The sequence below is a fragment of the Oratosquilla oratoria genome, chromosome 3 (assembly GCF_046742065.1).
Source record: "Oratosquilla oratoria isolate Oo_2021 chromosome 3, ASM4674206v1, whole genome shotgun sequence".
NCBI classification, from domain to species: Eukaryota; Metazoa; Arthropoda; class Malacostraca; order Stomatopoda; family Squillidae; genus Oratosquilla; species Oratosquilla oratoria.
The window spans coordinates 14494115-14512756 of NC_134779.1; the positions used below are offsets into that span (position 1 = coordinate 14494115).

The 18642-nt window shown below is 40.6% G+C and overlaps 1 protein-coding gene across 3 annotated transcripts in view; it reads right to left on the reverse strand.

Moving 5' to 3' along the window:
- Window positions 1-18642, reverse strand: part of LOC143020653 (late secretory pathway protein AVL9 homolog) — a 123869-nt gene that overhangs the window by 28001 nt on the left and 77226 nt on the right. For all 3 annotated transcript variants that reach the window (XM_076177172.1, XM_076177181.1, XM_076177190.1), the window contains one exon: window positions 11246-11449. In XM_076177172.1, coding sequence (XP_076033287.1) covers window positions 11246-11449 — 204 coding nt within the window. The remainder of the gene's footprint in view (window positions 1-11245; window positions 11450-18642) is intronic.

Sequence of the window (18642 nt, forward strand, 5' to 3'; positions counted from 1 at the left end):
ACTTACAACTTGCTAAGATCAATAAAAGTGGCTTTTGCTTACCTGGACGAAGACATGATAAAAAAAATATTGGTTACATTGATAAGGCCTAGACTAGAGTATGCGGCGACATTGTGGTCCCCCAGTACCAAAAAGAACATAAGAAAATAGAAAGAATCCAAAGAGCAGCTACAAAAATGGCACCTGCACTTGCAAACCTATCATACGAGGAGAGATTGGCTAAACTGGAGCTACCGACACTGGAGGAAAGAAGAGAGAGAGGAGACCTACTGACCATCTACAGAATCATGAAAGGCACAGAGATACTTGATAGAGAAGAATTACTAAACTGGGACAAGAGAAACACAAGAGGACATGGAAGGAAATTAAGAAAACATAGCTATAGAAGAGAACTGAAGAAAAACAGTTTTCTACATAGAGTTTTAGACACTTGGAACAAACTGGATAATGAAATAGTAAGCGCAAAAACCATTCACGAGTTTAAAAGCAAACTAGACACTGAGAGATACAATGGCGGGACAACACGAGCATAGCTCCCCTTCCCGCAAAATACAACTAGGTAAATATAACCTCCTCTTAGCATCCATTCCCAGATGTCTATTTCTCATTACACTTTTTAATCCACCAAGGCATTTACTCGCTTCTCTCAATCTACATTCTACCTCCACCCCAACTTCTCCCTTTCCTGCCAAATTCGCACCCAAGTATCTAAAACTATCCACTTCCTCCAATTTTTTCACCCTTTATGTTCACTTCCAGCCTGCTGCCATTGTCTCCCCTTGTACATCTCATCTATATCTATATATATATATGTATATTGCAGTATTTCACAAATACATACATACATACATATACCAAGGCTTCTTTCCCCCTTACCAGGGGGGTAGCCAAAAAGGACAAGGCACAAAAACATTCCCACCCATTTCATCCCCGAAAACACTCCACACCCCTCCACCCTCCCTCCCATCTTAGCACCTCCTAGATGACGGGTCATCCCTGCACCCTGTCCACTGTCCTGGGTCAGAAGCAGTGTCGCAGGACACAGCACATCCACAACAAGGCCGCTTCATTAAATCGGCGACCCCCCCTCTCCGTCCCCCCATATAAAGGAGAGGACGGGGAGAAATCCCTTCGGGCTGCGTCAAAAATTTTTGCTCACACACACTACCTCACCCCCATTCCCCCGTCCAATCCACCTCATGCATCACAACATTTTCCATATACAACCATTCTCCATTCACCCCTGTCTTCTGTCCTCTCCCGTCCTTCCTCAACAGACATTCCCCTCTTCCCCAAAGCCCCCTTCACCCCATCCATCCATCTCATCCTAGGACGTCCCCTCATGTTCACTCCCTCCACATCTGCCTTCCATACCTCCTTTACTAGTCTTTCTTCACTCATTCTTTCCATGTGTCCAAACCATCCTAATACTCTTTCATCCACCCTATCTCCCAGCTCCCTTTCCACCCCTGTTCTCCTCCTCACTTCCTCATTTCTCACTCTATCTAGCCTAGTAACCCCCATCATACTTCTCAGACACTTCATCTCAAACACATTCAAGTTCCTTCTCTCTTCCTCTCTCATGTTCCATGTTTCTGCTCCATACAGTGCTGTTGGCACAATCACTCCTTCATACAGTCACCTCTTAGCATCCATTCCCATATTCCTATTCCTCATTACACTCTTTAAACCACCAAGGCATTTACTCGCTTCTCTCAATCTACATTCTACCTCCACCTTCACTCCACCCTTTCCTGCCACATTTGCACCCAAATATCTAAAACTATCCACTTCCTCCAGTTGCTCTCCCTTAATGCTCACTTCCAGATTACTACCACTTTCACCCCTTGTACATCTCATCACCTTACTTTTACCCACATTTATCTTCAGCTTTCTTCTATCACACACTCTCCCAAACTGTCACCAGCTTCCTCAATCCCTCCTCCGATCCTGCCACAAGCGCAGTGTCGTCCGCAAACAACAGCTGGCTCACCTCCCACTTTCCTCCATTTTCCTTAACCATCTCCAATCCCTGACCCACTACCCTTGCATTCACCTCTCGCACCACCCCATCCATGTCTAAGTTGAACAGCCATGTCACAAATGACATGTGAATATATGCAGAAAAAAACACTGGTAAATAAGAAACGTAGTCCAAACATTTTTGTCTATTTTAAGACATCATCAAAGGAATACAGTATGGGAGATACAGAGACAGTATATATACTACAGAAGTAAAAGTATTGTAAGGAACATGGAAAGATGAATCACACAAGCCTGAGAAAATTACCCACAGTCCTCAGGTCCTCAGGTCACAGATGGACGAAAACTGCCCTATATCCCAACTCCCTTTCCACTCCCACTCTCCTCCTCACCTCCTCATTTCTCATGCTATCTAGCCTAGTAACCCCTATCATACTTCTCACCTATTTCATCTCAAACACATTCAAATTCCTTCTCTCTTCCTCTCTAAAGTTCCATGTTTCTGCCCCGTAAAATCACTCCACATGAGAACCCGAAAGTGTGGATAAAATCGAATACAAGACACCAATTGGAATAAGTGTTCACATACTAATAGAAATAGAATTAAATGAAGAAGCAAATATAGAAATTAACAAAAAACACAGAAAAGGAAGACTAATGTACAACAAAACAGATTTTGAGAAACTTTGATCATTCTTTCAAGAAGCAAACTGTTAAAAATTTAATAATGAAGAAACAAAGGTGGAAGAGAAATGGACAATTTGGAAGGAAATCTGTAATGAAGGTGTGGATAAGCATGTACCTAGACAAAAACATGAAAGGGTATATATAAAATCTTGGTATAATAAAAAGTGTAATGAGGCAAAATACAGGAGAGATAAAGCCTGGAAAAGATGGGAAAAGGAAAAGAAGACTGAGAAATGGAAAATATACACCAAACTAAGAAATGAATATGTAAAAATACGTAGAGAAGAAAAGAGAAATTATGAAAAGGACATAATAGCTAAATGTAAAGATAAAACCAAATTATTTTATAGATATGTAAACGGCAAGCTAAAAAATAAACAGGAAATATATAAATTATGTCAAGGTAATAGAGAATACACAGAGGATATAGAAATGGCAGATATTATGAAAAAACATTTCAAATGTGTATTCACCAAAGAGGAAAAAACCTACAAAACTGTGATCAAAGAATTGAAGATTTCCTCCATTGAAGAAATTAAACATTACTAAGAATGAAATACGGAATCAAATACTAAAGCTTGACGTTAACAAATCACATGCCCCAGACGGAGTTGCAAACTGGATACTGAAGGAATGTATACACAAACTAACAGGAGAAATATACAAGATAATTGAATGCTCACTCAAAGAAGGAAAACTACCAGGAGACTGGAAAAATGCCAATATAGTACCGATATATAAAGGGGGAAATAAGGAAGACCCAACAAATTATAAACCGGTGTCCCTAATGAGTACAATAGTTAAAATTTGTGAGAGAGTCATCAAAGATAGATGGACAAAATATCTGGAGGAGAATAATATACTGAACCCGAGGCAATTTGGATTCAGACAAGGAAGATCATGTACTACTAATTTAATTTGTTTCTATTTAAGATTGATAGATATATTGCAAGAAAGGGATGGCTGGGCAGATTGTGCATTCCTGGACTTACAAAAGGCATTTGACAAGGTACCACACAGAAAATTACCATATAAACTGGAAACAATAGGAGGCATACATGGCAAACTATTGAATTGGATGGAGGACTTCCTACATGGAAGAAAAATGACAGTGGTGCTCAGAGACAAATATTCAAAATGGGAAGAAATGAGTAGTGGTGTCCCACAGGGATCAGTACTAGCTCTGATAACATTTGCTATATATGTAAATGACATGGACAAAGGCATTGAAAGTTACATGAACTGCTTTGCGGATGATGCAAAATTATTAAAGAGAATAAACTCTGAAATAGACTGTGACTCATTGCAGAGGGATCTGAACAAAGTCTCACAGTGGAGCAAAAGATGGGAGGTAGAATTCAACATCAAGAAGTGCAGTATAATTGAATTTGGAAAAAGAAAGAAGAGAATAACAGGTCAGTATCAAGTTGATGGAAAAGAAGGAAAGAAAGTAAATTCTGAAAGGGACCTAGGAATAATCATCAACAAAGACATGTCACCAGATAAACATATAAATAAAATAGTCAGAGAAACATACAATTTGTTGAGGTTAACAAAGGTGGCCTTTAAATACCTGGATAAGGAAATGATCAAGAAAATATTACAAACACTGATAAGGCCAAAACTGAAATATGCAGTGCTGATATGGTCACCCAGCACAAAAAAGAATATAAGAAAATTAGAAAGAATACAAAGAGCAATGACAAAGTTGGTCCCAACACTAGCAAACCTGACATATGAACAAAGACAGGTCGAACTGGAATTGCCAACCCTAGAACAGAGAAGAGAATGAGGGGACCTACTAACCATCTACAGAATTATGAAAGGAAAAGAATGCCTTGATAGAGAGGACTTATTAACCACTTCCATATGGTGACACCTACGTAGGCGGCATGAGGAGCAAGTGGGTACTCGATAATGCCGACATCGGTATCTTGATTATATTCATTGTAGTCGTACCTACGTAATTTCCATTCTCTCTAAACTGGCTTCATCAATTTTCTATGGTTATCAAAATACATGGGTGAAAGAGAACAAATGATTGAGCACTGACTTTATTTTTTATAATGCGATTATTATGACGCAACATTGCATGTCGGGCAGCTAATGCTACCAGACGTGCGATGTGCCCCGGAGTGAAGAGGTTAAAGCGGGATAGAGGAAAAACAAGAGGGCATGCAATCAAACTCAAAAAGAATAACTACAGAAGAGACTTGAAAAAGAACAGCTTCCCACACAGAGTGATAAATATGTGGAACAGATTGGATGAAGAAATAGTGTGTGCAAACACAATACAAGAATTTAAGAACAAACTTGATATTGCGAGATACAAAAACGGGTCACCATGAGCATAGCTCCCCTTCCTGTATAATACAACTACGTAAATATACAAGAAAGGGATGGATGGGCAGACTGTGCCTTTCTAGACCTACAAGAAGCATTTGATAAAATACCACACAAAAAACTAATAAGAAAAGTAGAATCAATAGGTGGCATTAAAGGAAAATTATTAGAATGGATGGAAGACTTCCTGACTGGGAGAAAAATGAGGGTAGTAATTAGAGACAAACACTCGAATTGGAAAGAAATGATAAGTGGTGTCCTGCAAGGTTCGGTATTGGCTCCAATCATGTTTACCATATATATAAATGACATGGAGTGTTATATGAATTTCTTCACAGATGACACAAAAATACTAAAGAAAGTAAGAGCAGAGGAGGATTGTGAATCATTACAGGTGGACCTGGACAAAATCTGGAAATGGACTCAAAAGTAGGAAGTAAACTTCAATATCAAGAAGTGTAGTATAATGCAGTTTGGAAAAAGTAAAAATAGAATATAAAGAAATTATAAAATTGGTGAGGAAGTCAAAAAAGTGAACTCAGAAAGAGACTTTGGAGTAATTATCAGCAAAGACATGACACCATACAAACATATAAATAAAATAGTCAGAGAAACCTTCAACCTATTAAGGTCAATGAAAGTGGCATTTGAATACTTGGATGGGGAAATTATTAAAAAAAACATTAATTACACTAATAAGACCAAAATTGGAGTATGCAGCAACACTATGGACACCCAGTACTAAAAAGAATATACAGAAATTAGAAAGAATACAAGAGTAGTAGAGCATGTGTCAGGATTAGAAATGGAGTGTGAGTGGTTCGAGGTAAAGGTGGGACTTCATCAGGGATGTGTTATGTCACCCTGGCTGTTCAATTTATACATGGATGGAGTGGTGCGAGAGGTAAATGCAAGGGTGGTGGGTAAGGTATTAGAGACGGTTAGAGAAACTGGAGAAAAGTGGGAGGTGAGTCAGCTGTTGTTTGCGGACGACACTGCGCTTGTAGCAGGATCAGAGGAGGGATTGAGGAAATTGGTGGCAGAGTTTGGGAGAGTGTGTGAAAAAAGAAAGTTGAAGATAAATGTGGGTAAAAGTAAGGTGATGAGATGTACAAGGGGTGAAAGTGGCAGCAGATTGGAAGTGAGCATTAAGGGAGAGCGACTGGAGGAAGTGGATAGTTTTAGGTATTTGGGTGCTAATGTGGCAGGAAAGGGAGGAGAGGAGGTGGAGGTAGAATGTAGATTGAGAGAAGCGAGTAAATGACTTGGTGGATTAAAAAGTGTAATTAGGAATAGACATTTGGGAATGGAGGCTAAGAGGAGAATGTATGAAGGAGTGATTGTGCCAACAACACTGTATGGAGCAGAAACATGGAACATAAGAGAAGAAGAGAGAAGGAGTTTGAATGTGTTTGAGATGAGGTGTCTGAGAAGTATGATGGGGGTTACTAGACTGGATAGAGTGAGAAATGAGGAGGTGAGAAGAACTGGGGTGGTAAGGGAGTTGGGAAATAGGGTGGATGAAAGAGTATTGGGATGGTTTGGACACATGGAAAGAATGAGTGAAGAAAGACTAGTAAAAGAGGTATGGAAGGCAGATGTGGAGGGAGTGAACATGAGGGGGCGACCTAGGATGAGATGGATGGATGGGGTGAAAGGGGTTTTGGGGAAGAGGGGAATGATACTTCCACCTCCACTTCACCCTTTCCTGCCACATTAGCACCCAAATATCTAAAACTATCCACTTCCTCCAGTCACTCTTCCTTAATACTTACTTCCAGTCTGCTGCCCTTTTCACCCCTTGAACATCTCATCACCTTACTTTTACCCACATTTATCTTCAACTTTCTTCTTTCACACACTCTCCCAAACTCTGATACCAACTTCCTCAATCCCTCCTCTGATCTTGCTACAAGCGCAGTGTTGTCTGCAAACAACAGCTGACTCACCTCCCACTTTTCTCCATTTTCTTTAAACATCTCCAATCCCTGACCCATTACCCATTTACCTCTCGCACCACCCCATCCATGTATAAGTTGAACAGACAGGGTGACATAACGCATCCCTGACGAAGTACCACCTTTACCTCAAACCACTCACTCTTTCCATTTCTAATCCTGACACATGCTCAATTACTCTCGTAAAAACTCTTGACAGCTCCTAGAAGCTTTCCTCCTATCTCATATATCTGCAAAACCTCCCACAGTGCCATCCTGTCTACCCTGTCATAAGCCTTTTCCAAATCCATAAAAGCCCAAAAAACATCTTTATCTTTTCCTATAGCTTTCTCACATATCTGTCTTACCATAAAAATCTGATCTATGCAAGCTCTACCTGTCCTAAATCCACACTGTTCCTCACCAATTACTCCCTCTGTTCCTCTCCTAATCCTCTCAATCAAGATCCTCCCATAAGCCTTCCCAACTACACTTAACCCCTTCCATATGGTGCCGCACACGTAGGCGTCATGGACTTAGATCTCAGTGGCAGCAGCCAATGCCAGCCGTACGACGTGTCGTAATAATACTCGCATCATAAAATATAGTCACCGCTTATATCGATCGTTCTCTCTTTCACCCGCAAATTTTGAATACCACAGAGAATGGGATTCAGGGCACATTTGAGAGAATGTAAAAACACAGGGGCGACTACAATAAATATAATCAAGACGCCGATATGGCAGCCTCGCGAATACACTCGCTCCCCATGACGCCTACGTGTGCGGCACCGTATGGAAGGGGCTAACAAGCTAATCCCTCTGAAAATACTACACTCACACTTGTCCCCTTTTCCCTTGTAAAGTGGAACTATACAGGCACTCCTCCAGTGCTCCGGCACTCTACCCTCTCTTAAACAAACATTAAATAACCTCACCAGGCAGTCTACCATGACTGTACCTCATTTTCTTTAGATATTCTGCATGGCATCCATCCAGACCAGGTGCCTTACCTTCTCTCATCTCAACAACTGCCTTCTCTTCATCCTTCCTTATTTCTCCTCCATTTTCCTCACTCATCATGGTAATTTTCTTAGCACTTCCTACTGCAACTATTTTTCCCTCCCTATCCTCCTTCACATTTAGCAACTCCTAAAAATACTCTGCCCTTCTTCCCCTTACTACCTTCTCTTCCATTATCATCTCTCCATCTGCACCTTTTACCTTTTCTTCTCTACTTGATTTGCCTCATCTTCCTCTCTTAATTTCTTTCCAAAACATCTTTTTATTACTTTCAAGATTTTCTGTCATACTCTTACCCCATTTCACATCTGCTCTCCTCTTTGCCTCCTTTACCTTGTGCTTTACTTCTCTTTTTTTTTCTTTGTACCTCAAATATGACTCCTTCATCCTATTTTGTAACCAATATGTGAAAGCTCGCTTCTTCTCTTCTATAACCTTCTTTTTTCCTCATCCCCACACACCATCTTTGCACACTTTGTTACTCCCTCCTTGAACTATCCCCATTCCTCCTCCACTCCTAGCTCTACTCTATCCTTTACTCCCTCCCACTCTTCTCTCAGCTTCTTGTACTCTTTCTCCTTTTCCTTTTCAGTTAGAGTTCACTCTAGGCACCTCCCTACCTTTTGTCCTTTTCCTCTTTCTCCATCTATCCTCCACTCTCAACTTACCTTCCACCAAAAAATGATCTGATATTCCCCCACCCTCTCCCCTTAGAATATGTACATCCTTAACTCTTCCTATTATACTCCTATCTACCACTACATAGTCCATTAACGCTCTATCTACCATCCTCTCCCATGTGTACTTAATGCTTGACTTTCTTCTGAAACTCTATATTTGCTATCATCGACTCTCTTTCTAGATACGTCTCCACCATCAACTCTCCACTACAATTCTTTCCTGGAACCGCATTTCCCAACCACTCCATCAACTGGTTCATTTCCTATCCTAGCATTAAGGTCTCCCAATACTACTACATTGACATTCCTCCCTAATCCCTCTATGCACTCATTTAAATCTATCCAAAAATCCTCCCTTTCTTCTACACTCTTCTCACTACCAGGCCCATATGCACTTAAAAAACCCACATCTTTCCCAGTTTCACCTTCATCCACTTTATCCTTGAGGAAACCTCCTTCCACTCCACTATACATATACCTATCTCTTCACTTACTAGTATAGCCACCCCTTCTCTCACTCACCCTCTCTTCAATCCTGAGAACCTCCCAATTACACTCCCAAACTCACACTCGCCCTTCCCTCTCAACTTAGTTTCACTCATAGCCAACACATCCATCTTTCTTCTCACAAACATACTACCTATCTCTTCCATTTTATTCTCATCTGTACCCCATCCACGCACATTAGAGGATCCAAACCTTAGGGTTCTAATTGGAAAACTCCTAGACCCTCTTATGCCTTTACTTTTTTTTAGGAATGTCCCCTGTGGGGCTAGAGGGAGAAGGATGCCTGGTCCCAATCCCCGTCCCGTTTTTCTCGCGTCTTACAATCCAAGTGGAAATACTTGGTGGCAGTATTCTTTTCCCCCCCACCACAGGGTAGGCGAAACAAGCGAATGAAATTCAGAGAAATGGTACAGGACAGCAACAAGGGGTTGGGAGACACCATAACAGAGGGACAGTAGCAGTATAATAAAAGTTTCATCATTTCTCTGTGAGCAGAGTCCTCCTCTATCACAGACAAAATGATGTGTGACTCTGGTCCATAGGAGTGCCCCATATAGACCCTAAAGTATCAACTGTATGCTACTTTGTCATAACAACATGCAGCCGATACTCCAGACGGGGACCAATGCCCCAGACAAGGACCAATACCCCAGACGGGGTTATATATATATATATACACTCACTATCCGAGTTACGACCTGTGCGACTTGCGTCCACCCGTACTTATGACCACATTCAGCAGATACCTACATGCACATATTATGAGTTTACTGGTTTAATGTACGTTTGCACATGGCTACAGCATCCCGTATGACAGTTACGGCAGCACAGCACAGCATCTCACCAAGGTTGCGCTGTCTGCCATAATTATGGTATTTCTACCATAATTTAGTGTGTGTCTACCATCTACCATACGATGTCTACCATATACCATAATTTTACTGGAATTAATATTATACCGTATTTCGATTCCCAGTTCCCACCGAATCAGGGCAGGTGGGAATGGTCAGAAAGGGCAGTTTTGCCAGATTGGTGATACACGCTTCACCGAAAGCCAAGACAGAGAGTCGGTTTACAGTAGTCCTGCATTCGTACTTTTCATTCTGGTTCGAGTTCTCTATTGGTCGAAAGTCGAAAGCTGTAGTGTACGAACATGGATACAAATAGCTTTAACCCAAGTCTATGATATTCCTGGAGTTCTGAAGTATAATATCTTATATTCAATAAGACAATATATCTCACTGTACTATTCCATGCATAAAATATCTATTTGATGAAATAACGTTATGCTATGATTATCGTTCTTTTCTTACGAAGAGAGATCGAACGTTTTCGCATGGGAGGCGACGATTGAGCCCAGTGCATAGAAGCGAATCTTGTACTTGTTTTCATGTACATTTGGGGGAATTATTTTAAATGTTATTAAGCCTTTATTACTTCAACCTCTTTTTATTAACTATGCCTCGACCAGCGGATACCAACGGATCCCCCATGGTGCCTCGCCAGACCTACTGCCTGATCTTTCCCTCGACCGTACGCACGAAGAAAGTGTAGATGACGTGCAACCAAAAAGTGGATTTTTTTTTTTTTTTTTACATGCATATTTTCTATTTTTTATATTTTGTATCTTTGTGTTAATTTGCATTTTCGGTCTCTAATAAGAATCCTGTGTAATATATTTTCTTTCTTTACCCTATGCTATTAATTTATTATTATTAATTTATTATTTAGTATAACAATCAAAGAGTATTGGATATTTTGCATACACTGAGAATGTTCTACAATGAGGCCACAAATGAAACATTTGAGCTGGATTTACGCTCTGCATCATATGTCCTTGAGTATACACCTCGAATGTATATGGTCCGAGTTACGACCGTTTCGTCGGAACCGATCTAGGTCGTAACTCAGATAGTGAGTGTATATATGATACCTTGGTATATGTATGTATGTATGTATATATATATATATATATATATAATATATATATATATATATATATATATATATATATATATATATATATATATATACACAAAGAAATTAATATAAAAAGAGGGCAAGCTAATTGGAGCTCTCAACTTACACGGTTTTTCCTGGGTAGGTGATTTGTCACGACCAGTCCAGTAACTAAAGGCCCCGCTTAGTCGTCCTCTTAAACTAGAAATTTTTGTTGAGAGAGTTGGTGCACTTGGCAACCCTTCAGGGGATAGGAGGGATCCTCGAGAGGTGACTGATGTCAGACTAGAATTGCTACTACGTCGCTCACTGAGGTCATCAGTTGGAGATACTGCAAAAAAGAGAAATTCTAATCTTAAATTTACCACAAACATTAAGTAAGAATTTACAAATTCTATAAATTGCATCTGAGGGATGTGGGGAGTATGTGGGGATGAAATGGTGGGAATGGATTTATGCCTTTTGACTTTGGCTACCCCCCTTGTTAGGGGGAAAAAGCCCTTGGTGTATGCATAAACTGCATTTATGTTGTATTTAAGTGGCACTCCTATACAGCATAATTTTGTTATACAGTTGAACCTTGGATAACTAACACCTAATTTGATGAACAAATTGGTTAACGAATAAATTTTGTGAAAACTTTGTCTGTTAACAAAAGGCACTCCGGAGCATAAACATACACATATACATATGCCTGTACACATACTGGTAAGCAAAAATAGGGCTGGTTTAACAAATAGCGTGAGATTGTGAAAAAGGCCAGGGATGTGGCTTGGGGGAAAATGGAGATAGGAAAAAACCAATAACACAAAAGAAGCTTATAAACAAGCTTATAAACAAGCTAATGACTATACAGTAAACCCTTGATATAAAGGTTCTCAATATATCAGATATAACAGACAAAAAATCTGACCAGAAAAACCCTCGCTATAATGGATTTTCATCCATTATAGCGGGGATTCCTTGGTTATAATGGATCTTTGGATATAACGACAGACCCCTATCCCTATATCATCCGTTATATCAAGGGTTTACTGTAATTTCTAAATTTCTAAAACTGGACAAACTTTGGGATAACAGATCCTCAATTATAACAGATCTTCAGATATAATGACAGACCCCTGTCCCCATATCATCCATTATATTGAGGGTTTAATTCACAGGGAGAAAGAAATCAATTTTGAAAGAGGTGTAGAAGAAAGATGCAATGAGGATCCAAACCTGTTTTACATACATATACCAGGAGAGGATGAAATTTCAACAGAAATTATTAAGAAAATGGGAAACACTGGACTAAAGTGAATGCTGGAAGTTATAAATATAGCATGGAGAAATAAGCAAGTCCCAGATGATTGGACCAAAGCGGTGATATGCCCAATACACAAAAAAGGTGACAAAACAGATTGTGGAAATTATAGAGGCATCTCTCTACTATCACACACAGGAAAGATCTATGAAAGAATTTTGGAAAAATTATTAAGAAACATAACTGAACATAAAATAAAAGAATCTCAGAGTGGTTTTAGACAAGGACGAGGAACAATTGACACTATCTTCACTCTAAAAATCTTAATGGAGAAGTGTTGGGAGTGGGACAGACACAAATGCATTGGGTTTATTGATCTTCAAAAGGCTTTCGACTGAGTACCAAGGGATCAGTTATGGCAAGCTATTGAACACAATGAGCACAGGGTACCAGTAAGTCTAATAAAAGCTGTCAATAGTGAAAGTAGAGTAAAGACTGAGAAAAAAGGCAGTAAATGGTTTAGGGTCAAGTGTGGAGTAAGACAAGGTGGAGTGTTATCTCCATCATTGTTTATAATGTACATGGATAGGATAATCAGGGATATTGAAAGAGAGAAATATGAACCCATTGGTGCTTGCGTATGCTGACGATATAGCTGTAGTTGCAAACAGTTGGGAAGATCTACAAACTGAAATGGACAAATGGAAGGATGTGCTGAATCAATATAGGATGCAGATGAATGTTACAAAAACAGAAGTAATGTGTGTCGATAGAAGGCGAGTTGAGGGAAGAATTGAAGTTGAAAGACAACATATAAAACAGGTCGAACATTTTAAGTATCTGGAAGTGGAATTTTGTGAAAATAACCATCAGGAGACTGAAATAAACAGCAGGATTACAAAATATAACAACACACTAAATATTTTGTATCCATTATCAAAAGATAGTTTTAATACTATCTTTTAATAGTGCTACCCCTTGTACATACATATGCCAAGGCTTTTTCCCCCTTACAAGGGAGGTAGCCAAAAAGAAAAAGGCATAAAATCATTCCCACTCATTCCATCCCTAAAAACACTCCACACCCCTCCACCCTCCCTCACATCTTAGCACCTCCAAAGCTACCCCTTGTAAGGGGGAAAAAGCCTTGGTATATGTATGTATGTACTATTAAAAGAAAAAAGCATTCACTTCAGTGCAAGAAGACAATCGATGTCTCAGTGTTAAGACCTGTGTTAACATATGGTAGTGAATCCTGGTCCCTGAACACAAAATTAATATGCTGCATCCAAGCAGCTGAAATGAAAGCCTTTAGGATAATACAAGGAGTGACAAGACGCGACAGATTAAGAAATGAGTGGATTAGCCAGGAAATAGGAGTGATGTCAGTGTTGGACTTAACAGAAGAGTGGAAGATGAGGTGGTATGGACATGTTATGAGAATAGAAGATTGGAGGTACCCAAAACAAATGCTGGAATGGGTACCCACTGGAAGAAGACCAGTAGGGAGACCCAGGACCAGATGGATAAAAGGTGTGGAGGAAGCATTAGAAAGAAGAGACACAAATTTACCAGAAGTGCAAGAGAGACATATGAGGATAGAGACGCATGGAGAAGGCTAGTGAAGGGCTGCCGGTGACAGGATTATTCCTACCAGGTGTAGGAGGAGAAAGGTGAGAAACTTTTTAATACCCCCAAGGCATTTACTTGCTTCTCTCAATCTACATTCTACCTCCACCTCCATTCCTGCCACGTTTGCACCCAAGTATCTAAAGCTATCCACTTCCTCCAATCTCTCCCCTTAATGCTCACTTCCAATTTGCTGCCATCCTCTTCCCTTGTACATCTCATCACCTTACTTTTAACTACATTTATCTTCAATTTCCTTCTTTTGCACACTTTCCCAAATTCTTGTCACTAACTTCCTTCATCCTTCCTCTGATCTTGACACAAGCATAATGTCATCAACAAACAACAATTGGAATATCTCCTATTCCCATCCTGTTTTTGTTAGCTTTTATGACTCAAGTGGGAACACTTAGTGGCAGTATACTTTCTCACCTACCCCACTATTCGACAAAAAAGAAAATGAATATTCAGAAAAGTGGTACAGGACAGTATTAACCCCTTCCATACGGTGACACCTACGTAGGCGTCATGAGGAGCAAGTGGATACGCGAGGATGCCAACGTCGGTGTCTTGATTATATTTATTGTAGTCGTACCTGCGTGACCCCCATACTCTGTAAACAGGCTTCATCATATTTTCTATGGTTATCAATATTCACGGGTGAAAGAGAACGAGCAATAGAGCAGTGACTTTATTTTTTATAATGCGAGTATTATGACGCAACATCGCACGTCTGGCAGCTAATGCTGCCAGACGTGCGATGTGGCCCATAGTGAAGGGGTTAAGAGTGAGGGGACAGCATAATGGGGCAGTTGTAGTATAATAAAGTAGCAACATTTCCCTATGAATAGTGATTTCCTCTATCACAGACAACATGATGTGTGGCTTTGGTCCATAGGGGCACCCCATATAGAACCTGAAGTATCAGCTGCATGCTATTGAGCAGCTTTTAACCCCACAATAACATGTAGCCAATACCCAAGATGGGGAGGGTTTTACAGGTTCATATATGGTAAATTGAGACACAGGGAAGAAATCACCAAGTTAATAGTAGATGATGAGTTCTTTAAAGAGCTCTCAGCTCAGGCAGAAATTATGAATGATTTCTAATCAGTGTTCACAAAAAAAGTACAACTTTTTGGAGAAAAGCCAGGGGAGAGAGAGATAAAAAAAAAAAACAGGTTTAGCAGATATAAATGTGGAAGTGAGGGAAGTGCTCAATCTCTTGAGATCATTGGATGTGACAAAAGCTTCAGGACCTGACAGGATTTCAAACTGGATACTTAAAGAATGTAGGAAACAAATAACAGACAAGATCCAATTGGAAAGAGTGACCATATACTAATAGAGTTTGAATTAAAAGAACAGAATAATGTAGGTAGGAATGATAAACACAGAGAGGGAAGATTAATGTACCACAAAACAGATTTTGTAAAACTAAGAAAATTCTTCCAAAACACAAACTGGGATAAATTCTCTAAAGAGGAAACAAAGATGGAAGACAAATGGAACATATTCAAAGAAAAGTACAGGGAAGGAATTGACAAATATGTACCAAAAAAGAAACAAAAAGAGACTTATATAGTGTTCGTATAACAAAAGCATAACAAAAGTATTTACAAAAGAGAGGAATGTCTGTGGAGGAAGGACGGGAGAGGACAAAAGATAGGGGTGAATGGAGAAGGGTTGTGTATAGATGAGGCTGTGATGTATGAGGAGGAGTGGATGGGGGATGGGGGGTGAGGAAGTATGAATGAAATTTTTTTTTGATGCAGCTCGAAGGGATTTCTCCCCGTCTTCTCCTTTTCTGCATGAGGGGATGGAGAGGGAGGGGGGGGGGTGTCACCAAATTTATGAAGCGGCCTTGCTGTGGATGTGCTGTGTCTTGTGACACTGCTTCTGACCCAGGGCAGTGGACGGGATGCAGGGATGACCCGTCATCCAGGAGGTGCCAAGATAGGAGGGAGGGAGGAGGGTGGAGGGGAGTGGAATATATGGGAAATGAAATGGGTGGGAGTGATTTCCATGTCTTTTTCTTTTTGGCTACCCCCCCATGTAAGGGGGAGCCTTTGGTATATGTATGTATGTATGTATAACAAAAGATGTAGTGAGGCTAGAGACAGAAGAGACAAAGCCTGGAAAAAATGGAAAAAAGATAAACATTCAAATGGCAAACATATATAAAACTTAAGAACGAATATGTGAATATATGCAGGAAAGAAAAAAGAAATTATGTAAAAGATATTATAGACAAATGTAAGGTTCAACCTAAACTCTTTTACAGATATATAAATGAAAAAATAAAGGATAAACATGAAATAGTAAAACTGCGTGAAGCAGATAAAGAGTATATAGATGACACAAATGGTAGAAGTTATGATCAGACATTTTAGGTCTGTTTTTACAATTGAGAGCTCACAATTTTGGGAAGATGGACAAAAAGAAAGATCACCCAAAATGAAGAAATAAAGGTAACATAAAAAGAAATAACATACATACATGCATACATATACCAAGGCTTTTTCCCCCTTCCAAGGGAGGTAGCCAAAAAGGGAAAGGCATAAAAACACTCCCACCCATTTCATCCCTACATACACTCCACACCCCTCCCACCCTCCCTCTCATCTGAGCACCTCCTGGATGAAATAAATAAACCTAGATGTCAGGAAATCGCATGGACCAGATGGAATTGCAAATTAGATATTGAAAGAGTGTACAGACGAACTGACAGACAAATTGTACAAGGTAATAGACTTCTCACTCAAAGAAGGAAAGGTACCGCAAGATTGGAAAGATGCAAACATAGTACTAATATATACATACATACATACATACATATACCAAGGATTTTTCCCCCTTCCAAGGGAGGTAGCCAAAAAGGGAAAGGCATAAAAACACTCCCACCCATTTCATCCCTAAATACACTCCACACCCCTCCCACCCTCCCTCTCATCTGAGCACCTCCTGGATGACGGGTCATCCCTGCACCCTGCCCACCACCCTGGGTCAGAAGCAGTGTCGCAAGACACAGTACATCCACAGCGAGGCCGCTTCATTTAATCGGCGACCCCCCCTCTCCGTCCCCCTTTGCATATAAGGCGAGGACAGGGAGAAATCCCTTCGGGCTGCGTCAAAATTTACTCACACATACTACCCCACCCCCCACCCCATTCCTCCTCATGCAGTCACAACATCATCCATATACAACCATTCTCCACTCATCTCTGTCTTCCGTCCTCTCCCTTCCTTCCTCAACAGACATTCCCCTCTTCCCCAAAGCCCCCTTCACCCCATCCATCCACCTCATCCTAGGACGTCCCCTCATGTTCACTCCCTCCACATCTGCCTTCCATACCTCTTTTACTAGTCTTTCTTCACTCATTATTTCCATGTGTCCAAACCATCCTAATATTCTTTCATCAACCCTATCTCCCAGCTCCTTTTTCACCCCTGTTCTCCTCCTCACCTCCTCATTTCTCACTCTATCCAGCCTAGTAACCCCCACCATACTTCTCAGACACCTCATCTCAAACACATTCAAACTCCTTCTATCTTCTTCTCTTATGTTCCACGTTTCTGCCCCATACAGTGCTGTTGGCACAATCACTCCTTCATACAGTCTCCTCTTCGCATCCATTCCCAAATGTCTATTCCTCATTACACTCTTTAAACCACCAAGGCATTTACTCGCTTCTCTCAATCTACATTCTACCTCCACCTTCACTCCACCTTTTCCTGCTACACTTGCACCCAAGTATCTAAAACTATCCACTTCCTCCAGTCGCTCTCCCTTAATGTTCACTTCCAGTCTACTGCCACTTTCACCCCTTGTACATCTCATCACCTTACTTTTACCCACATTTATCTTTAGCTTTCTTCTATCACATACTCTCCCAAACTCTGCCACCAGCTTCCTCAATCCCTCCTCTGACCCTGCCACAAGCGCAGTGTCGTCCGCAAACAACAGCTGGCTCACCTCCCATTTTTCTCCATTTTCTTTAACCATCTCCAATCCCTGACCCACTACCCTAGCATTCACCTCTCGCACCACCCCATCCATGTATAAGTTGAACAGCCAGGGCGACATAACGCATCCTTGACGAAGTCCCACCTTTACTTCAAACCACTCACTCTCTCCATTTCTAATCCTAACACATGCTCTACTACTCTCATAAAAACTCTTGACAGCTCCCAAAAGCTTTCCTCCTATCCCATAAATCTGCATAACCTCCCACAGTGCCTTTCTGTCTACCCTATCATAAGCCTTTTCCAGATCCATAAAAGCCCAAAAAACATCCTTCCCCTTTCCTATAGCTTTCTCACATATCTGTCTTACCACAAAGATCTGATCTACACAACCTCTACCTGTCCTAAATCCACACTGTTCCTCACCAATTACTCCTTCTGTTCCTCTCCTAATCCTCTCAATTAAGATCCTCCCATAAGCCTTCCCTACTACACTTAACAAGCTAATCCCTCTGAAACTACTACATTCACACTTGTCCCCTTTTCCCTTGTAAAGAGGAACTATACAGGCACTTCTCCAGTCCTCCGGTACTCTACCCTCTCTCCAGCAAACATTAAATAACCTCACCAACCAGTCCACCATCACTGAACCTCCCTTTTTCAGACATTCTGCATGGCATCCA